Source organism: Mixophyes fleayi, chromosome 6, assembly GCF_038048845.1.
Source record: "Mixophyes fleayi isolate aMixFle1 chromosome 6, aMixFle1.hap1, whole genome shotgun sequence".
Classification (NCBI taxonomy): Eukaryota; Metazoa; Chordata; class Amphibia; order Anura; family Limnodynastidae; genus Mixophyes; species Mixophyes fleayi.
The window spans coordinates 167,500,774-167,524,435 of NC_134407.1; the positions used below are offsets into that span (position 1 = coordinate 167,500,774).

A 23,662-nucleotide genomic window follows, 5' to 3' on the forward strand; every position below is an offset into this window, starting at 1 on the left:
ACATTTGCTTCAGATTTTTCCTCAACATACAAAAAGTGAAATTTAAATATTTAAAACAGTCATGTAAATAAAGCCTAGAATTTTGATCTGAAAAGCTTGCAATCTACTTCTACTTTTATATGTTAGCACTGAATACTGTGTTCAACTTTCTTTTGGTGGAACATAGAGCCCTAGGTCCATCCTACACCATCGCTGTAGCTTTACGATGCATTACAATCCACAGCTGGAATTTCCTGTAAGCAGGCAAATATCCATATTAATAGGCTGGTGACAGTGTTCTTAGTTTTTTAATTAGGCTAAAATATATATATTTGTTGTCTGCATACAAGAATACTAACTGGGGAAGCAAATAACAGTTATACTGAATGTTGGTGTCCTAAAATGTTTTTATAGCGAACCTGTCGCAACACATATTGTAGGCACCAATTTTTGTGAGATTAACCAATATTCATGAGAATACAGTCTTTACTTTCACTAGAAACAAATCATATGAGGTATGAGGCACAAAGTAATGGCACCATTTACTAGTGAATTGATAGACAAAATATTGGTTTAGGCCACAAAATATCTGTCTCCCCTGTGCGCAGTTGACTGTATAATTTAACATGATAACAATGAAATGTTCATAGATCAGTGTCTCTCTTGACTGGTTGTCTGATAAACTAATCCAGATATCATTCAAGTCACATTCAAAGTCAGAAAGTTTTTTTGATGAGGGAGTCCACGATTTTCCAAAAACATATTTTTTGCTTCTACTGGAGTTACTTGTTTTTGATAAATAGACATGGTAGAAAAGCCTCCTGTGTAGGAAGAAGCAATTACACCCTCTCTTGTCGCTGTATCATGTTTGTCAGGAAGCTTATTAGGGGAGAGGCAGGCTGAATCACATCATATTCTGCAAATACATGACACACGTTGTCCGAAGGATCTGATGGATTCTTTGCCACAAAGCCAAAAATCCTAAAGCAAGACAGAAATAGAAGGGTCATCTCAAAGAAAGAATTCAGGTTAATTGCCCTTAGTAACACTCTAGCATGGGGAGAGGGAGTGAGTGGGAGAGAGAGAGGAAAACAGGGAGAGATAGGAGGAAAGGAATGGAAATGGGGAGAAAGGGGCCTTGGGGGAGAGGGGTAAAGAAAGAGTGGGGTAGAGAAAGAGAGAGGGAGATAGCAAAATATATACAGAGAGAGAGAGAATGAAAGAGAGGGGGTGAGGAATAAGAGGGAGGGTGATATGGAAAGAGAGTATTTTATTTGTACGTGCTTTAGACAGGCTAATTTGTGGTGATAGTTACACTGTGTATGGGATAGAAAGATCAAAATCACATTCATTGTTTCCATTTCTTAATATATTAAATTGTATTATGTAATGAACTACATGTACAGAAAGAAATTTCCATTGTCTTGTTATGTGCCACAACAGTAATGTCTCAACAACATATTTCTGTATAATATCTTACCTTGAAGATTTGCAATGTTTCTGCCACCTGAAATACAACATATATGTATATAAGAAAGATGCAACAAAGGTTTTCTGCTATTGGCAGTTTAGAAGTCTAGAAGAATCACATCAATAATTACTCTAATAAAGTATAGTCAGCTACCTTTGTGATCTGAATCAAACAATATTCCTGAGAATGCAGCCTTTTCATCCACTAGGACACCAAGCCTCAGTACTGTCACTGGTACCTAGTGAATGGATAGACTGCATTCTATAGGTCCATTAAACTTCTGATTGCATTTTCTTCTATACCTTATACCGATACTATCGATTTTTGAAGGATCATTACCTCGCTTTATGGTTGTTTTGGCGCCACATGCAATAGGCCCAATATTGATGTGTGTGGCCACCTTTACAGATGACAGTCAATTGCTGACTAGAGGTTTTTTAGAAACATAGAATGATGGCAGAAAAGAACCTACAGATCCACCTAATCTGCCCTTTTTTTTGGGGGTTAGCAATATGGTTGTCCCAAACATGTTTTAATTATTTTACTGTTTAAATCTCCACAACTGCTTGAGACCATTCTATGAATGTATCACTCTTTCTATGTAAGCGTGCTGAAATTATCCTCTCATTTTTAAAAAGCCTATTTCCCTGAGCTGTAGTAACAAATTTGTTATATTTGACTATTTCTACATCACCTACGAACTGAACTGAACTGTACAATACAGTTAAAGTCTTTCCAGATAAGTTTTGTTATTCAGCCCAAACACCATTTTTGTAGCCCTTCTCTGAAAATTTCTATTTTATTCATGGCTATTTCAAGATGGTATCTCCAGAACTGTACACTGTACTCAAGGTGACCTATAACATGGCAATATAACCTTTTTTTCTACTAGTAATACCTCTTCAAAAGTAACCTACTAGCTTTCCCTTGTGGCTTTTCCTTTAAGCTGCTAATATTACATCACCGTTCTGTATTCTGCTTTTGGATTGATGTGTCCCACATGCATTATTTTACATTTTGATTTATTTAAGATTCCATATTTTAGCTTGTTCTTACATTTTCTCTAAATTCCTACCCACTTATTTAACCCCTTATACAAATATTTGTATCATCTGTAATAAGACATATCTTTCTTGTAGACCACAGGTAATATCATTAATTAATACATTAAATAAAACAGGACTCAGATTGGATACTTGGGGCACTGCACTGAGTTTACACCACTCCTCTCCTGTCCTAAAGCCAACCCTTTGTCCATTACACAATCTTTTGAGTCAATTTCAGTTTCTCAATTATATTGTAGTATATACCTTGCTAAGATCTAAATAAACCATATGCATTGATCTTCCATGATCTATCAAATGAGTTCATCCACTAGGCTTAATCTTTATTTGATTTTACTAACATATCTGGACCAAGGTTATGTTACATCACTAGCCCCTAAGGTCTCTCCTACAGGCACGTTTGATTAATATGATTCCATTTGTGAGAACTAAATCTAGGATTGCTTCCTTGCATGTCGGCTCCCTAATTCCTTGCCCCACTCAAGCAAAGCAGATTGTCACTCATTTACTCCTGGCTGATTTATCAATCGGCAGATTTCAGTCTACAGGAATCATATTGAAGTTTCCCATAAATATCCTCTCAATGAAATCACAATGATTTATCTATGAATAATCTATCCATCTATTCCTAGGGGTAAATGTATCAATCTCCGGCTTTGTCAACTTGCGGGAGTTCGGCGAGATGACAGCTTAAATTTAAAGCGGCGCTGCCTTGTAAAGGGAAGTGTCCCTTTAAATTTAAGCTGTCATCTCGCCGAACTCCCGCAAGTTGACAAAGCCGGAGATTGATACATTTACCCCCTAATCTTGTCATAGTGGTCTATAAATTGTTTCTAGTGTTACCCAAATCCCATCGGCAGCGCCCTGCATTAACGTTGCATTTATCTCATTCTATACATTTAAAGCAACTTCACCTCCCATTTTTCCCCAACTCTATCTTTTGTAAAACAGGTATAACCAGGACTGTCCTATGATTATCCTTGTACCATGACTCAGTTATAGCTATAAGATTTAAAGTACTTCTTGATGTGGTTAGAAAATAAACTAATTTTAAACGGTGGGCATTTGAACAAATAACATGACAGCCTTTCCTTTATCTTCCACTATTACCAACATTTTACTAACTATTACTAATATCATTGTACAATGGAGCCTATTTATCATTCTGCATAGATAAGTTTGATTCTCTATCTCCGCTTGCCGCAGAGATAGAAAATCCTAACTTACCACTTAAACAAAATTTAATATTTTAATTATATATTTATTATTCAAATAATAGAGCTCTTTATTTATTTATTATCTTCTGCTAGAGATGGCCATAACAGAGGAAGGATTGCCGTGTTGTATGTATCGCCATTATCTGTGGGGAATGGTGGTGGATACTATCGCCCTTTTGATAAATATTTTTTTCCCCCAAGAAATAGAGCCCTTAGTATGTGTTTTTTTCTGTACAGTTGGACAACTGCATAATGCCACTCCAATAGTACTTTTACAAATGCTTTATTGTACCATATCTGTGACCTAAAATGTTTCAAGGGAAAGCAATCACCAAACCCTATCCAGCCTATATTGCAAATATGTCTTGTTACACATCTGTTCCTACCACTACCATGTGAGCTGCTGTACACAGTGATGAAGATCCTTAGACTACATCCAGTCTGGAGGTGGTATTACAGCTTGTACACATTCTTTCCCTCCAGCTATTCTTTGTTACACAGTGTAATGGGGTGGAGACCAGGACAACGCCCTTACCATGTCCCAGCAAGTTCTTCAGATTATAACCAACAACTGCATCATAATTATAGAACATTTATATAACCATGTTGTCCCTTCTATTGCTACATACATCCCTCATAATTGTCACTATTGGCCCATTACGCACTGTACCTCTCAGATACTGCAAACACTCCTCTCATACAACTCTACTTATTTAACTATTTGCTAAATTTCACTAATTTCCTGGATCAGTCCCAGGTTTTGAGTATTTGTCTCGTAAAGGTTTTTTTTGTATTCTAATCCTAACTTATTGCACAGTATCAGATATAGACTAAAAAACTGCATTGCCAAGATACGTAAATGTAAAGTTAGACAGCCACAATTATTTCAGTCCAAAAGTTCATTGTCTTTAAAGAGCAAGTAAACAAGACAGTATTAACCATTGCTTTATACCAAATACTGTGTTTTTCTGGGCTATATGCTTACGTGAAATTACTGGAGTTAATGTGTAACTATATCTGTCAGGTATGGGCAGCGCCGGTGCTAGAGTCCTTGGCGCCCTAGGCACAGTGTGAAAATCGCCACCCCCCCCGTGTGAAAATCGCCGCCCCTTCCCCCTTTAAAAATCGCCGCTTCGCTTCCCTCCCCACCCCTCCCCATGTCTTTCTTTAACTTACCTGCATGAAGCTGCTCCTCTCTGCTCTGTCTTCTCCCCTCCACTCACAGACATTGTCGGGCCGTGATAATGACATCATCATCACGGCCTGTCACTGTCAGTGAGCGGAGGGGAGAAGACAGAGCAGAGAGGAGCAGCTTCATGCAGGTAAGATTAAATAGCCCCTTCCCTCCTCTCCTCCCTGTGGATTTCCGTTTTTTTTTAATTTCGAGGCGCCCTGCAGGTCCCGGCGCCCTAGGCAATTGCCTAACCTTGCCTAATGGGAGCGCCGGGCCTGGGTATGGGGGTTTGGGGTCTGGAAGACTATTGAGTAAATCTGTCAGGCATACTGTCTGTACAATTGTTTGTTAATATTTGATATTTTTACCAGGAACTAATTACCTTACGAGGGACAAATGCTGTTAGTTGTACAGAAACTGTGTGAATGTTGTTCCGGAGTGATGTCACTGGTTCCTAAAATACCTGCCCCCACTGAGTGTAAGTGACAGGTACACATTAAAGCATCCTGCATGTCATTTAATTAAACAATAAAATAGTTCATTTCATTTGTTTTTTCATATATGTATTACTGCCATTCACACAAATATATTAGGTTCAGACACCACTTACTTCCTGAGCTCAGGATCCACACTGCAGAAGCTGAGGGACGAGACAGGATAGTAACGTCTAAAAAAAACTCTGTAGAAAAGAGAACACAACAAAGAGGTCAGTGTAGCCAGTCACAAGCAAAGTCACTTTATCACCGGGACGATCAATGAATGAACTTCTTACTTGCGCTGGACATCAGTCAGGGTGACCCCTTGTTCGGTGGCTTTGAAGTTGACGATGGTTGGGACAGTGAGGTCGGCCCGTTCAAAAGTAGCAGTCACGGCTTTTTGGATGGCGTTAGATCCGGTGAGGGTCTCAGTGCTAACTGAGTTCAGATACAAGGCGTTGCATGCTGTGGAGGGATACAAAAGTCTGGTTACTTCTTTTCTGGGCAGGAAGTTACGTTATAGGCATGTAACGTATTTATGGATTATTCTTAGTGGTTGATTTTATTTATGTGAAACAGTTTTTCTACTAAATTGTAGATATTTGGAAAAGCAACTGTCAATTAGATACATATTTTATGGCATTAACTATTGCACATTGGTCCTTATGTGCATGAGTTAATCAGTGTTTCCTTGAATTATAACACAAAAGTAAATAACATTTACTGGCGCTATATAAATAAATGTTGATGATGATGATAACATTACCCAGAAGTTTGTAACATGGAATGAGAGTGGTTTATTTGAATTATTCAAATGGAATAGCTAAAATTTCTCATGACCTTTATTTCCCAAACACAAGCAATGGTGAAATTACATGAATTGACAGCATATATTTTATTTTCACACATTTAAGACCTTCAACTCACCAGTAGAATTCTTCAGCTCCAAAACAGCATCTGGGGAAGAATCGGGGCTGCTATCAGAATCACTCTGAACTGTTAGGGAAAAAAATTTTTTTATTACGTTATATTGTAATCCTTTCATCATTAAATATTAAGGGGTCCATTTATTAAGATTCTCTCGACAACTAGACTTTCTATTGCTACCTATTTCTATCATAATAATTTAACGTGCAATTTGTTAAAAAATATGTCACTGGCGCAGCTGAAGAGTTAGCTGCACCAGTGGGTAATAGCGCTATTTTGTACCCTTATAATAAACAAGTAAAGTTAGTTACACACTACAGAAAATTTCTCCCAATGTGATATCGTTAACGATTTTACCAACGACTGAAAGTCCCGATCAGCATGCCGATTCATGTGTATACACTTTTTTACATGATTTTACACAATTTACCTACAGATCTGTACTCTTCATGTGTGATTAGCATCTGCTGAAAAGATCGTGACTCTGTAAACTCTATGGAGATCTGCCTACACTGCTGGTTGTGAGTGCATACACACTGCAGAATTTGGCAGATATCGATCCATCGGTTAGAGAGAGTTTTAGTCCAGTTATAAAATCAAATCAAACGATACGATGTGCTTTGGTTCGATAAAACATGATCTTTGGAGTGTATACACTAATGCAATGTAGGACCTAACAGTCGTTTTTGGTGTAATTGGCACGATAATCGGGTGAAAAACCTGTAGAGTGTACTTAGCTTAATACTAGTACTGTTATGATCAACATTATATAACATTGTTATAATCATACTTTAGTAATTTTTTTGTTTATAATCTTATTGCAATAACTTCACTTCACTTGTGTCTGATTATGTACAGTACTTTGTCACAGAAATCCTTGATGTATTATAATATTCCTATAATTCACAATAGTGGTTATGTTATCATCTATATTACTGAATAAGCACTGTATATTGCAGTGGGCTGCTTGCCAGGGTACAGAATGTTTCATTTTTTTACCTAAAGACAAATATCCCAAGCTGTTCACAGCTAAACTAATTAGAAATCTGTCACAAGATGGCATCGGTTCTCCACGTAATGATTATCCTTAGTGCATCATTTACTGCAATACGTTCTATTCCATCTTTATATTATGTTTTGCCCTGTTCATTGTTCTGTTTGCATAGCACTAGTTCCGTGCACTTATGCAGCGATGACACTGATAATTATACTACACTAGATAATAGACAGCATTGTGAGGACCATAAAGAAGAGTTTCATCATAATTTTGGTGTCAGAATAGGTTTAATTTCTGTATGTGTTGTGTTATCCTATTAACTCTTGCTATTAAGTGCTTATACTGTGAGTGTGTACTGTGGTAAGAAGAATAACCAGGTGCCTCAAGGGCATCAGAGAAAAGGCAAAAGAGAAAAGACTGTTCAGTAGGAGATGTAGACAAGGGAACAAGGCTACTTGGCACAGTCATTTTGGATAAACATATTTATTTTTGAGACATCAAACTAATCTATATATTTGAAACTAAAACTAAGATGATCAAGGTTTTGTGTCCACAAATTATGATTTGTACATACCTTTATCTGGGATAAGCAGCTTGCATGGTAAAGATAATGGGGTGATAGTATGTTGATACACCAGGGCAGAGAGACTACCTGTAATAAAGTATGTTGCATGTTCAGAGGCGTGTACTACATAAATATGTGTATATAACAACTAGACGTAATCCGCAGGCGCACTCACCAAAATATGGCTCTTCTGCTGCGCCTTTCAGATGGACTCCTTTGGCAGATGATTCAATCAAGAAATGTCGTACAAGTTCATTTGTCACGTCACCTGTCAACAGAGCAAAAATTGTATTGGAATTTCGACTCGGTGATCAAATAGCGGTACGGATGACTATATTTATGTTTAAACTGAACTTGCTTTAAGCTTTTTTCACGTATGTTCATGAATTTTAAACCAGATCCTTCACTCATGCATAATGTGAACCTTGCAAATATTCATGAGAATGCAGACTATCAATTAACTAATAGCCAGTGACATTGATAAGGCCCTTGGTGCAGAGTATGTGCATAGGAAGGCTGCCTGCACAGTGTGTAGATGACGGGGGCAGTTAAATTAGGCCTGAATAACCCAGTTATCATATAAAATCATTGACTTAACATGCTTATATTTAACCAATTATTTAACAAGCAAAACACAAACTACATGGGTCCAAATGGTGTCTTATACTAAGGATTATGCAAAGTAATTTCATATTAACACAATTAATGTTTTTCATTTAAAGATGACTATGCCCATCTCTTTTAAGATAGAACACAATTTTAAAGCTGAACTCAATACATATACATTATAATTTACAACAGACATTTAACAAGAACACACGCCATCATTGCATGTCTATTTCTATCACCTGAGAGTCATACAAGAAGGGTATACTAATGGTAAACATGGGCACTGACTCAGTGCTCTATAGGAGTTGGAACTAGACAGACTACCGCCCCCTCTTGAATCTTACACCATAAGATAAGTGTCATCTACTCTTTCATCAGAACAAGTGAAAAGACTTATCAACTGCCATGATGTGAGTGGGTGAGTCATTATGAGTCAGACACTCCTCCACAATAGACTCTTGGCCATCTCCTTATTAATTACCACCATTCCAGATTTCACACTCTAATAGGAACTTCAATGATCACTTCAGGTAGAGTATGCACTGACAACATCAAAAGTATTATATAGAAGATGCTGTTAATTGCATAACTAAATCTATAGAAGCCGACAGCTTTCGTGATACAAAGTCCCTTCTTCCGACAGATTTACTCTTCCTATTATACAAAATAACATGAGAAATGTAACATAAAACTGATCTATTTTTTATGGTTTATACTCCTTACCGTGTACCAATTGGCTGCATACAATGAAAGAAGTCACACTGTGCATGATGCCTTAGTGATATCACACTGTTCCTAGTAAATTGGCTGCTTTCTAATTAATATTGATTCAGTTCACAAAATGGCTGTGCCTCTGCTGTGTGTGGGTGACAGGTACAATGGGAGACAGTATACCAACCTGTTTTTGATGGCATTCCTGGGACCTTCATGGCCAGCCCAAAGGATCCACGGTAGGACGTGCTGTCTCGGATAATGAATGTCCCAGGCACTTTGTCCTTCAGGAACTCAATGGCTGTGTTTGAATTAAGAAAAATCTATTTAGCTAGCTCATACTGTAAATCAACATTGTAAAGATGTTTATTGTAGCAGTGAATACTAACAAAATATCATGTTTTCTCCAGTCTTACCACAAAAATGCATTTGTAAACAATCCATTTAAATATGTAGTTTGTAGAAATTAGGTGGTCTCAGAAGTTTGTGGTAAAGTTTGTCTTGAATTGAATTAACAGTCCCACCAGTGAAGATATATAAATAACTATCCTTAAACAGGGATTCATTTTCAGAAATAGCCTACTAAGGAGAATTGTTGTCAGTCACTGAGTACACCTATAGTTACCCTCACACTGACATGTCCATAACTCCTGTATTCAACATTTAAAAATTGGGACAAACTAGGCACTGCTCCCAATCCACCTAAGAACCTCCCAGATGCACTGAGTATTCCCATAACTCAATTTCACCCTATAGTTATAACCAATTAGGCCACATCGCTTACTACGCTGATAACCAGACACAAACCATCAAAACATAAACTGTTGAGGGCTATGCATGTCATTATTATTAGCTACTCTTTCTGCCACAAATCAGCAAAATATAACGCAAAAACCATAATATCTATCTATTATGTACACTTAACGATATACATGTAAGTAGTAGGGGGAAAAAATGATAGCATAAGGTCGATCCTACATATCAAACAAGATCACACCACAGGTAGGATGATTCTAGGCAATGGTGAAGGTCACATCTCAACAGGATGATTTAATTCACTGCATAGGAAAAGGGAAATCCACTTATCACTGACTGTGGGTTGTTTCATATCACAAAATAGCTCGCTGTCTCTGATTAATATATGGGTGTGGTGGCACCATTGATTCACAAACTATAAAAATAGCCTTTCTGGTCACCATAAGACTTTTTCCTTCCACCCTTCCTGTAACTGTTTAAGAATAGATTTTCTATTTAGAATCATATTAGTTACTGAGGAAATATATTTATACATATATCACTTCCTCTTTAACTATTATTTTGCAGAAATATACTAGCTTTCTGTTACTATGTAAATTCAGAGACTTGCGCAAGATCCTGAGTACCATTTAGATGTTTTTTCTTTATTGAATCACAAACTGTATTTTCATCAAGTGTATAGATGACTTTACCTTGATCTCGCGTGACATTGGCCTTAAACCAGTGTTTGGAAGTGTCCATCACAAATTTCATGCCAGGCTGCCCTTCTTTTATGGTTTCTAAGTAAAAAACAAAATATAAATATGTTCTAAAATTTTCAAAGGGCATTTGAAATCTCTTTATAAGGCAGTGGATGACTAATTATGTCAATAATATGTATAATTCTATGTATATAGTGGAAAATGTAAGTGAATGGAATTTGACAGTTTCACAATAAAAGTAGTAGAAGTAGTGGCATGGCATACCACCGTATACACCCCCACTTCCACCACTGATTACACTTCACCATGAGTGCTTAATGCATTACCACATCCGTAATATTATAGAAAGTGTCACTCACTGTCTGAGCAAGTTGGAATAGAGGATTCAGAACTGGTTTTGTTGAAACTGGAGGAGCTTTTTCGCCTGTGTCCAGCCAGGAGCTGTCTTGAAGACTTGTGTGAGTTGTCCCCATTTTCCACGCATCCATTGACCAGAAGGATGGGGATGTCCATAATGGAATTGTTGACTGATGGGGGACAACTGTTGGCATGACCCTTTGTAAGAGAGTTCTTGAACTGGCCAAAACTGCCATTGTGATCAAAGTGATGCATAGATGTGGTAGGTGACATGATAGCAGGGCTGTTTAAGTTGGAAAATGAGCCCAGTGATCCAAACTGGCTTTCTGATAACCTTGAAGGAAACTGATGGCCATCAGAATCATCATATTGAAGTGACTGGGTGCTGAAAAACAAACAGTATATAAGATTTCATGGTGGAACCTAAATCTTCATTTATCTACCTGATTCAATACATTAAACATAGCAAATAATTGGCAGGGCATTAAAGAGATAAGCAACTGGTTGCTCCAGCCATTTTTGAGTTATGTCTGACAGAATGGCTTTATCCTGCCACAGAGCCCCAAAACAAAATGCAAAAAAAGTGCTTTAAAATTCCTCACAGATATTTAACTTAAATGAATTATATAAAAAAGTGAGAACAAAAGTAATAGCCTAGAGAAAAGGAGGTAATTGATAAAGTCCAAATATTGGAGAAAAGTGTTGGTGCACTTACCTTCCCAAAATATAACTGGTGTCTGACCCAGGGCTAGTGGACATGAAGGAGACATCATTGGTGCAGAACGAAGGTCTTGTGTCATATGAGCCAAGTGATGAAGACATTATGGAATTGTACTGTGTTGACCTCTGAAGTGGAACAGCAATGGTTTCAGTGGTTTGGTAGGATCTTTCAGCAGATGGGTATTGGTGATGATTTTGGCGCCCACCAACATGTAACTGAGGCTCACTGAAAATAAGGCTGCCACTGTGGGTACAGTTATCCTTCTGTGTTCCCCGAGCGACCAGGATGCCTTCAACTTTTGGGGTAGGACTTGAAGATCGTTGTATGTTCTCCTGACAAACCACTCTTGTTGGATTCATCTTCACACATTTTATCTCTGACAAAAGAGTAACAATATGTTAATTCCTGGACAGTATGTGATGTTAGTTTTTCATTACAGGATATGTGATTGAAGTAGCATTATGTATTAATTGAAAATAATCAAACCTCACTAACCAGACAGTTTAATTCATTGTATAATATTTGCTATATTACAAAAAAAACAGTTGATGTTTTTCATCTTCCATTAACGCCTAGTAACTCTCAAACAAGTCTTGTAGGACATCATTTATCCATAATTATCCCACTTGACAGAGTACTATACTTTTTTTTAAAAAAAAAAAAAGAACTGAAGCAAACGCAGTTTACTGCCTCTAGCAAAAATAGTTGTGTCAATCCCATGTGAGAAGTGCAGTCAAATGTCTGGGAATATGAATTTTCTTTAGTGAACTGAACATTTAGGTGCATGCTGGTACCTGTAAAAAGGTGTGTTCATTACTAGGCAACAAAACACATTAAAACCAAAATAAAGACTAGACTAGAGAACACATCTCATTTCATAAAGATGTCCAAGAGAAGGTTATTTTACCAACTGAGTGCCAGAAAGGTCCCAGGGCTTCATCGATTGATAATTACAGGCCTGGCTATATAGTAATAGCCATCAATAGTCCCTCAGCTTTGTTGTTTGTTAGCCATCATCCTGCAAAACTAAATAGAGGGCCCGGACCCTTCTGTGAGCATGAGCCATCCAATTGGATGATTGTCATGGACAACCAGATGCTACTTTTCCTTTAACACATAGACTCAACATCTTGTAAGTTCTTCAGGCAGATACCTGAGCTGTACATTTAATTAACCTTGGCAGCTATAACACAAAAAAAGGATAATGTGGAACCCACCTTCCTTTATACAGGTGGAGGCACAAACTAGGGCCAGAAAAGATGTTCGTTGCTGGACATCCCCATTAATATGTGATTAAATGTCGCCCTTAAAATATATAATGCTGTCCACAACTGATTGCAATTGGTGCTACATCCCAAGAGGGTCTGCGCAAGTCACATTCGTATTTAACTCAACACCATAAAAAGCAGACTCTACCCACTTACAAAATATTACTTATTTCAATTGCTTTTTAATATAGAATGCAAAACATCAATACCTATTTACATATTTAGATGTACTTCAATTACCGAGTTTATATTTTATTGCATGGAAAAAATGTTGGTGTTTAGCTTACATGTCTAGATTTCAACATAGACTACAATTTAAAAAAAATCAGAAACAGACATAAAATCCGGTTAGTAATTTTTTCATTGCATAACTTCCAAATCTGGCATCGTTTTATCTAAACACTTTCTACGACGCAGCCCCATGACAGTAATCCTACACTGTCTAATTGTCTATGCAGCCTGTGACATCACAGACCACTCCTGCTCTTGCGGGCATAAACATGAATCAAATATGATTGTTTTCTGGAACTTACCGTAAGACAAATATTTCTAGCTATTTAATAGCTTGTGCTGCACTGGGCTGGTCTGATTTCACAAGGACAAGCAAGCCTTCCAGGCATCACATTTCATGATGAACAGAAACATAACAAGTCAGTACTGTGCCTTAACGCACTGTATCTGCCAGGCCCTCGGGTGGCTGTAGGATTTGTTTGTTGAGTCTGGACGTAGTTATACAAGTTGTAAAATTTAAACATCTTTACGTAACCACAGGACCCTCTATAATTTGGTAGTGGCGAGGGGGGGGGGGTCACACTTTTATTTGGCAGAAGTGGCAATTGTCTTTTGTGCTCTCTTTTCTATAGCATGCTGTCTACAACGTACATACATTTGCCCAAAGTTTTTGGGCCATCTGAAATGGGATTACAATACTTTTGTGAGCCTTCTCTGTGCATGTTCTGCTTCCTGAATCGTAAGTGCAAGTAGTAAGTAGCGTAAGTCAGTATATGCACAAGTTTACATGAGCCCCCTTATCCCCTACATTAGAGATTTTTTTTTTTTATTGGGAAAGTCATCTTGCCCTCATTTAGTAAAATGAAGGATGTCCTTTCCCTGGCCCCCAGCTGTTTAATCAGTTCACCCAAGTCTGAGCCCGGTGCAGTGTGCATGATACGACTGCTGCTCAAATCAACTAAGCCACTGATAGGGAAGCATGAGAAACAGCGAATTGATAGCCAATAAATAAGGACAGGCTATACAGATGAATACATTGCTGCAACCAGTTCACTGATATGATTATGGCAGAAAAGAGTAAGCTATACAATAGGATGGACGCCTAAATCAATGTTCATGGAAAGCACTGTATTTTGTTAAATCAACACAAATCATAACCAGACTATGAGGGAAATTAAAAAATATTACATCTTTCAAAATTGTAGAAAATCGACATTTCAAACATTCTGAGCTTGCTTGGAGTTCAGAGAATTAGCTAAACAGCCAGAGATTCAGTATAGGACGTTTTTATTCAACTTTATTTGGTGCTTCACTTACCTGGTGGGCTTGTGGTCTTGGTAGTCGCTTGCCTACATGGTAAAGGCACACAGCTTTTCGCCACCAACTCAGAGTTAACAGTCAAAGGTTGGAAAGTGGGATCCAGCTGCAAGATGAGCTGGTTCAGATTGTCTATGGAGATGTCCAGTGATGGAGATAAAGGATCTCCTCCATTGCAGACGTCAGCTTCTGATCCATGCAGTATGCTGTGTGGGTTGCCAATACTTCCTGGCATAGGCTGGTGACCATTCATAGGACCATGAGACCCTTTCTCCACAGGCTTGTATAATAAACTGGAGTTTGGGTTTATCTGACCACTGTAAAGTGCTGTATCAGCCAAACTGTGGCCACATATTTGTGCTGCCATCTGTCCCACACACCTCTCTGAAGTGAAGTAAGAACATTTAGTTGTCATCGAGATGCCCCTTGGCTGAACGACTTGTCTGCAACCACCTCCTTCTTCTTTGGGTGCCATGCAAACTGACTGTCCCACACGCAAGACATGGTTGGGTATTACATGGGACATAATGAGTTTTATTTATTTTGTATCTGGGAAAGATGAGTCCTGAAAGGAAAGAGGTAAAAACAGTTTAGGCAAAATGTGTACTGTGAGTGGAGGTTGCTCTTTATAGTCAACAAGACCAAGGGCTAGATTTACTAAGCTGCGGGTTTGAAAAAGTGGGGATGTTGCCTATAGCATCCAATCAGATTCTAGCTTTCATTTATTTAGTGCTTTCTACAAAATTACAGCTAGAATCTGATTGGTTGATATAGGCAACATCCCCATAATACATATATGTATGTTATATATGACTCCTATCCTAGGATAGTCTTCAAACTATATGAAATATAAACAATATAAATGAAAGAACCCACTTGGTGGTCATCTCTGATACTTTTTTTTATATTTCTTAGTTTGGGGAGATTCTAGACACCTAAAATCCCCCTAGGCATGCCAGTAATTGGTTGCTAACTTCAATGTCTTTATTATATAATGGGATTCATTGTATTTAAACAGAACTACAGATTTCACAATAAACAAATTCATAGAGGAAGCTCAATATATATGCATAAGCATTTTTTGAATTTAATATATGGTGCAAACATTATTGAGGCTTCATTGATACACTTTTGTCATTAACAATTATGAAGAGTTACCATGCTTACCTCTCATGAGCTCCCAACTCACCATGTGTATAAATACAACTACTGCAATGAACTCTACGCAAAGTAGACTAAAATAACATACACTAATAGCACATTTACTACTTAATACTAAAGAAAAATAAAAGCCTCCTATCAAATTACTAAACATCATATAAAGATTACCCTTAAATTTAATTTTATTGATTAGTAAGTTTGGAAGACTTAAATGACCTTAAAAGAAGTGATTACAGAGCAGGATGGCGGCATTTTAGGATCAGCAGAAGTTTGCACAATGGTATAACCATTTGGATTGATAGTTTTGCAAAGAGTGCAAGACTGCTGAAAAAATATATATGGTGGGGAGGGCACATTTTAAGAGGCATTCCTTGCTGTCTGGAGGGAAACATGACCATTTTCACTCAGAGCTGGCTGTCTTAGGGTCTTGGCTTATACTTGTGACATATGTGATGAAAACAGTCCCAGTGCCCCCTCACTTTCATGATTAATTAAAGCCATGATTATGCTAATAAGACCAGTATTTTAATTAAAAACCTAAGAAGTTTAATGTAATGAAAACCAGAGGAGTTGAATTAAATTAAAATTTGGCATGAGGTTTGACTTTAATGTGACATTTACACTTTTGCATATTTTGTTAGAGTAGGTGTGTACCTTGTTCCCTGTGCTGACATCAAGTTGCACTGGAGCTATATCATGTGCAGGGTGCATCCAGTGAGACCCAGTGGCACCAACAACAGACCCCTGATGTCAAGTCCAGGAGGGATTCCGTAAGTTATTTCGACCAACCCAGGTGTAACCCTTTCTGACCCACCATTGTAGATCCTGGGACCGGTCCCTAATCTGACCAACAGATAGCATACCATTGGCAAACCCAATGCGGACGGAATGTTTTATCTCTTGATTTTTTTATTTTGAACAGACTATCATAATAGTTATTCTTCTCCCGTCTTGCAATAGCCCTCACACTTTCCACCTAAAAACAAGGTATTCCTATCATCACAATTGGCAGAAGGCTGGACAGGTATAGCAACATGTGTCAATTGTAAAGCGCTACAGAATTTGTTGATGCCACATAAATGTTGATGATGATGTGCCATGAGATTTTCTTTTGCTCTTCAACCGGCGGTGTCCCGGAACCCTAAATGTAATGACTTCAGGAGCAGACCATTATCATATTTAGGGCTCCTATGTATCTTGATTTACACAGGACAAGGCGCTTTTATCTGCCCCAAATAACTGTACTTATCTTTCCTTAACGTAAACTCTTAATCAGCACAACATGACAAGTGGGAATAAGTTTATATAACTATTTTATATCATTTTATATTATTTGACACCTAAAAAGAATGAGGCAGATGTTTTCGCCTAAAAATTTCCTTTAAAATATTCCTAATATGCTGCTAAGCCGAGTCTTGTGCCGCCAGAATAAAATTCGCCAGCCAGAAACCAGCAAATAGCAGCATTCCAGAGCTTCAAGTCATTTGGCTACATAATTTCTACCATGGAAGCAAGCAACAGTGTGGAAGTCAAAAACTGACCACTGTACCTACTATCCAGGCACAATCATATTTTTTAATTCTTGGTCCCTCGAAATGTCCCTATTTTTCAGTATTGCCAAACTGTATAATACATTTCCTCTTATTTTGTGTATATGATGTAATTCTTTGTATGTGTTCTTGTTTGTGAGCCTTATAAATTAATATTTAAGTAACAAATTAATGACACTATAATCATGGTCAGCAAGTATGTCCGCCCTGACTTCTCTACACAAGATGTGGTTCGAGCCTGGCAGCAAAATGTCCTGAGAAATTATATTAAAGTGATGACAATCACAGAAGCTCTTGCTTGATATATACGTGGTATACAGCAGGGGTTTTCCTTATATTTATCCTTTACCTATTTATGGATTTTATAAAGATATTTATATTATTTATTTTTTCCAAAATACACACAAAAACGAAACAAAAAATGCAAACACAAAGTAAAATATAACAAAATAGACCATAATATGACTGCATACAACACTTATTTTGAATATTAAAATTAATACTTAGATTAGTTTTATTACATTCATAGATAAGTGCTGATTTGTTTACATATGGGTACAGGTATATAACAGATAACATTAAGTGCCCCACTTTAATGTTTATGCTTTTAAGAGACATAATGAATGGGAAAACATACATTGTATGTATATTATTCAAATATAGAGTAGAGATTTAGTCCTTTGGCACATGGTCATGTTATTTGTTTAGAATGTGTTCCATTCTCAGGTTGAGAGCTATTACAGAAACTACCTTAATTTGAACATAGTGGAGATACCACTTTTATATACACATGTAACATGGTCCTGAAACAGGTACCAATGCTTGGATTGAAAGGGTAAAGCATAGCTCCTTCTTAAAAAGTAGTGTTGTGCAATGAACAAGCTTGACAACAAGTCGATTCATTTAAGTTACATTACAACTGAACATGTGATAAATACATATAATAATCATCTAGAAGAGATAGTTCAAAACTAGAAAATAAATACAAGTAGGAATGACATTTACCAAATATTAACGTTATTTTTGTCTTTTCAGCTGTAGTAGAAATGTAAAATCAGAAATGCATATTACATAGTTACATTAACTATTTATACTGTATGGTAAAGAAAAAAAACTTACCTTCTTTGTATTTCTTTTTGAGTTGTGTGTGCAGTTGTTGATCAGGAGTTGTCTACAGCTTAACTGAGAAATCTGTGCCTTGCAGGTTGGTAGTATTTAGATGTATATATAGACAGATCAGATACACCCTTAATGTAACCCTTGCATTGCTGACAACACTAGAAGCAACATCAGCAGTTCTGTGTGACACAGCCTGGCTGGAGAGTCTAGTGTTAATTCTCCTTCCCACACAGGATGACTGTTCTCTGGGCCTGGAGGCAGAAGACAGACAGTGTACGCCCCTCTGCTAACAGGGAACGGCAAGTAAAGGTGTGAAACAACTACATTTGCTACTGACGTCAGATTCATCTGGGAGATTGGAGATTACCAAAACAGCAAGCATGGAAACCAATACAAAACGTTATATGTTATGATGTGTCTTAGTGCTTTATGATGTATGTTCCTCAGTGTACTAACCTATGTTGATATACACTTGTGGTACCAGCTGCTTGGCAATAAGCCCGCACTCGGTATATCCCATATTGTATGTGGTACCAGCTGCGTGGCAATATAAATGCCCATATATGTATACAAAACAAAAATACAGTTGTCAGTGCTTATCCTTTACACTGCATATCTGTGTGTGTCTAGCAAAATGAAAACATGAGGTATTAGTTCATATTTTGATCAAAAGATTTAAGCCTGCATCCCATGGTACCACATACAATATGGGATATACCGAGCGAGGGCTTATTGCCAAGCAGCTGGTACCATATATAATGTGGGATATACCGAGCGCGGACTTGTTTTTCTCTGGTTTTGTTTCAAAATATTGCCTTTTTGTCATAGCAGCTGTCGATTAAGCCTATTTAAGGCACATTTGGGTGTGGCTCACAAGCCAGCCCTTGCTAGATGTAACCCCCTATACCTGGGAGGTGAGTGCATCTGATTTTAACTGCATTTTAATGGTGTTTAAAGCATATAGGTCAGTGTAAGACCTGCATATAATGAGGTGCCCTTGACGCTTGGATGCAGGCTTAAATCTTTTGATCAAAATATGAACTAATACCTCATGTTTTCATTTTGCTAGACACCCACAGATATGCAGTGTAAAGGATAAGCGCTGACAACTGTATTTTTGTTTTGAAATACACTTGTGTTCAAAATTTAAAGTTTATCAACACATGAAAAATGTATCTTTTTAAGCAAATCTTAAGGGTCCATCTTTGGCCATTTTAAACGCTGAAAGGTATATCCTAATAAATATACCCCTACTATTTTATATTCCATACCATTCAGAGTTTAGGCATCCTAATAAAGCTATGTTGTGTATGAATGTCAGTAATGACCACCTGTGATTGTAGTATGGTATATTACATTAGTGTGTCGATATCACATGCTGAACTAAAATTCAAAATGCTCCCAAATGCAAAATCTAACGACACTAGATGGTTTCTGCAGAGTTCTGTCACGATATCTATGTGATCTTTAATTACACTGAATTAGGAGGTGACTTTGAATATCCTTTATATTATACAATAGGGTGTACCATATTCGTTATAATATACAAGTTTAAAATACAAGGAGTTGACTGTATGAGGTGATCCTCATATCAAAATATGTTTACATTAGCTGACAGTCACACATTCCATTATAAAAGAGCCATGTGGCAGCACTGACAACCCTACTCTACAAATAGAAGTTGTATTTTACAGGAGAGACAACATTACTCTCCAAATACAAGCAACGAGATCACTACTCAATATAAGGAGTTATTGTATAGGATATTTTACATATTTTCACATCACTTGTGTATTACAGTATATCAGTGTGACTGTGTAATATACAGTAAGGGAAACCTGTAACTGTATTATATTATAACATAGTAGTGTGATCGTGTCATATACAGTAAGGGAGTCCTGTGTCTGTAATATAATATAACATAGTAGTGTGAGCCTGTCATATACAGTAAAGAAGACCTGTAACTGAATAATGCAGCTTTACAGTGGAGGTTATTTACTAGTAAAGTTAAAATGTGCAGGCAGTAACCGGTAGTAAGCAATCTGAGTAATATTGAATGATCTACTGTAAGTTAAACAATGAAAACAGGTGTCATTACTTGCTATGAGTTAGTGCACATTAGAAGTTTTATACATTAAGACAATTATGACAATATTTTAACCTAACAAGCATGTGCTGTGTAGAGGTGATAGGATGTGTCAGCTTCAGTCTAATGAAGTATATATCCTACCTTTGGCAACATTTGTAACTGTGAATCTCAATGACCCTATTGCTGGTGGGATGCTAGTGATTAAAGGAATCGCTGGCGCAGCAATGGCTCCAAAGCGGGATAGGGGAGGATGGTTGCTAGGTGGCCCGATGCAAGTGGCATGAAAGGAGGGGGACAGACAACGAAGTCCGTCCTATTTTGTTACACCTGAACAGTGCAGGTAGCCACTCAGGGAAAGGAGGGGACGAGACAGCAGGCAGGACAAGGTGAGGGTAGTTAAAGGAGAGGGGGAAGGAAGTTTATTATACATAGTTTTTCAGTCTCCCACCCACCCATTCCCTACAGTACATACAGGTATTTATAAATAAATAAATAAATAAAACTAAAATGTAAAATATAAAAATATATATTATATATTAGGCACTTTATATGTGTAATCTTTGCAAATGGTTGACATGTAATGTCGTTGTCATTGTATGCTTTGTGAATATAATTTATTGCTCAAATTGCTTTGTCACAGTTGGAAGGGTGGGAAAGCGGCAAGCAAGGTATGAAAAGTGGGCAGCCAGCAGGGCCGGGCAGTATCACCCCGGGAAGACGGCCACATGCCTGGTTCCAGCTTCAACGGTTGGGCCAATACAAGCGGCATGTCAGGTTTCAGCAATTGGGTGATTTATGCCAAGGGGCTGGTCTCAAAAGGACATTGTTGCGGTGCCAACATGGTGGGCAGAACACGCCCTATTTTTCCAGATGGAACTGGAAAAAGGTGGTAAATTTTATTAGCCTTGCATGCATCTTGTCTGCCAAATACAAGTTTGAAAGTGCTTAATAAAGCTGTGACCAAAATAATTTTGCCAAATACTTGTCTCAAAGTCTTTCTTCATTAGCTCACTGCGTGGGACGCCAGTCGGCCTATATCCCTTATATCACTTTGTTTCCTAAGGAAGCGGGCATTCCACTTTACACTACATTGGGCTGATTACTGGACACACCAAAGCTTCATGGCCTGTTACTCTGCACAGTGTACATGCTTGTCATCATGAAGGTGTTAATGAAAAAGAAATAGTTTGTTAAGTACCTTCATGAAGGTATTGCTGAGGTCATTATCATATTTATGTTGATATTTAGTGACACTTGACTTTACTTTACTCGACAAATTAAACACTTGAAGCTTTGTGCATAACTTTTCAATGATGTCATGAATGACAGAACTAGGATAGTTAAAAAATAAATAAAAGCTCCATTCCTGATTCATCACTTAAATAGACAACCTTGATGATAGGAAGGAAGGTGTATAACTAAGTAAAGAGAGTGGCCTATGTAAATAGTTGCAAACAGTCACTGGGGGCTCACAACTTCCTACTGGTGCTAGCTCTAGAGGTAATTTTAGGCGGACATTCACACAACAGGGGCCCCACAAACTAACTTGTCCCCCTGCCTTGAAGAGATCATACAGATAAATGCCATACACATAATACTTAGCATGTCTCCAGCCATTTACTTACAATGCCTTCCTTTCTTACTGCAGTGGGGGCTCTGGCTTCTTTGAGTACTGATGTGTGCCTTTCCTTACTTCCTCTTCAGTCCTCATCAATACCCTTTATCTAATCAGTTTCATATACGCCTGTCCCTTCCCTCATATGTAGATATCACGGCACTAAATGTAGATCCTATCTCAGTTGTTGAGATCAAAACCAAGTAACAACCCCCTTCCTCATATGTGCATCCTCACCTGTCACCTTCCGTCATGGCAGCCCTTCATCATCTTACCTTCTCATCATTGTCTTTTTTCTTTTTCTATAAGTCATTTCTATTGATTTTTTTTATTGCATACAGGTAATCTAGGTAAAAATGTGAGGGATGGAAACCGTAGAAGTAAAGATCAAAGGGGCGGGTGGGTGTAGGAGGGTGGCAATGCAGATACAATAGTTATCAGAGAGTTTCTGCATAATGATGTACAAGCAGCAAGAATTATTCAGTAAATGAGAGGAAACTGCTTTCTGCTCTGTTTTACTGAGTGATTTTGTAAAAAGGTATATTCCACCTTATCACGTCCCTCTGTCTCCTGCTTAAAAAAAGGATTAGCGATCATGCAGAGCCTAATCATGTATTGGGGGACAGGGTAGATTCATCATCTGAGCCAACGGCTAGAAACCTGTATGACCGCTTAGGAGGGAAGGGGGGGGGGGGCAGGCTTATCCACTGTCTCTCTTATGTGTCACCTGGCACTTTATCTTCTGTTTGCCTCTCACTTTTCTCCCATCTGTGTTGTTTAACTCATTGGCTGATGTTTCCCTCTGTCTTGCATATCTATTTGGCCTTGTTCCATTTTTTTGTGCCTTAGGTTAGCTCCCATTTGTTTTCATGTGTCACCTGCCCACTTGCCTTAAGCAATGTCACAAAAGCTAGCACACACTACAAAGTCTCCCTCTATCTGTGCTCAGTATGACAGAGTTGGGTTAAGCCAAGCCTCTCACGCTGGGCCTCATTTATATTTAGGAACACATGCAGTTATAGGGCCTGATTCATTTTCGGATGTAACTTGTGCGCAACTTGTGTTAAAAAACACAAGCATGGAACTTGAATGTATTTCTATTCAAATACAAAGTTTCCATTTGAATCTGAGTATATGTACGCTCTGCCTAAATGTTATTTGTAGTATATAGACAGACAGGAGTGCAGGATTCGCACCTTCATATGTGCAGTATAAAGTCCAATCAGAACGAATGCGCAAAAATATGTTATAAAATAAATTAACAACTCTTAATACTATCATTATTAATAAAAATATATGTAAAAAAAAAATTTCCCCCATTTTTAAAAAAAGTAAATATATCAATCAGGATGCATACTGTATATACAATGCGCTTATAGGGGCATATTTAATTGTTGGCGTTACATGTAAAGGTAACGCAGCGTGCGCACAATTACCGTCATTACAGTAATAGTGTGCGTAAATACCGTTATTATGATACCTTTAACGCTGGAGCTCAGGGAGCTGCGAGCTGAAATCCGGCTTAGAATTACCGGAAATATATTTAACGCCGCGTGAAACGGTAACAATTGAATATGCCCCATATAG

At 37.7% G+C, this 23,662-nt stretch overlaps 1 protein-coding gene across 1 annotated transcript; it reads right to left on the minus strand.

Moving 5' to 3' along the window:
* Positions 1–328: 328 nt before the first annotated feature.
* Positions 329–18,477, minus strand: TNS4 (tensin 4). Its single transcript, XM_075177127.1, has 13 exons — positions 18,372–18,477; positions 14,542–15,106; positions 11,720–12,101; positions 11,007–11,389; positions 10,639–10,725; positions 9,378–9,491; positions 8,046–8,138; positions 7,880–7,957; positions 6,309–6,377; positions 5,678–5,846; positions 5,516–5,584; positions 1,460–1,486; positions 329–960 (listed from the first exon to the last, which is right to left on the minus strand). Exons 2-13 carry the CDS (start codon positions 15,065–15,067, stop codon positions 819–821), a joined length of 2,139 nt encoding a protein of 712 aa, XP_075033228.1. The 5' UTR covers positions 15,068–15,106; positions 18,372–18,477; the 3' UTR covers positions 329–818.
* Between the last annotated feature and the right edge of the window lie 5,185 nt (positions 18,478–23,662).

Bases quoted from the DNA above. Each gene is read 5' to 3' on its own strand.
- TNS4 (XM_075177127.1), bottom strand. From the start codon at position 15,067: ATGTCCCATGTAATACCCAACCATGTCTTGCGTGTGGGACAGTCAGTT. The intron at 11,390-11,719 runs GTAAGTGCACCA...TTTGTTTTTCAG, and splicing joins ACCAGTTATATTTTGGGAAG to CACCCAGTCACTTCAATATG. The intron at 961-1,459 runs GTAAGATATTAT...GTCTTGCTTTAG, and splicing joins AAACATTGCAAATCTTCAAG to GATTTTTGGCTTTGTGGCAA.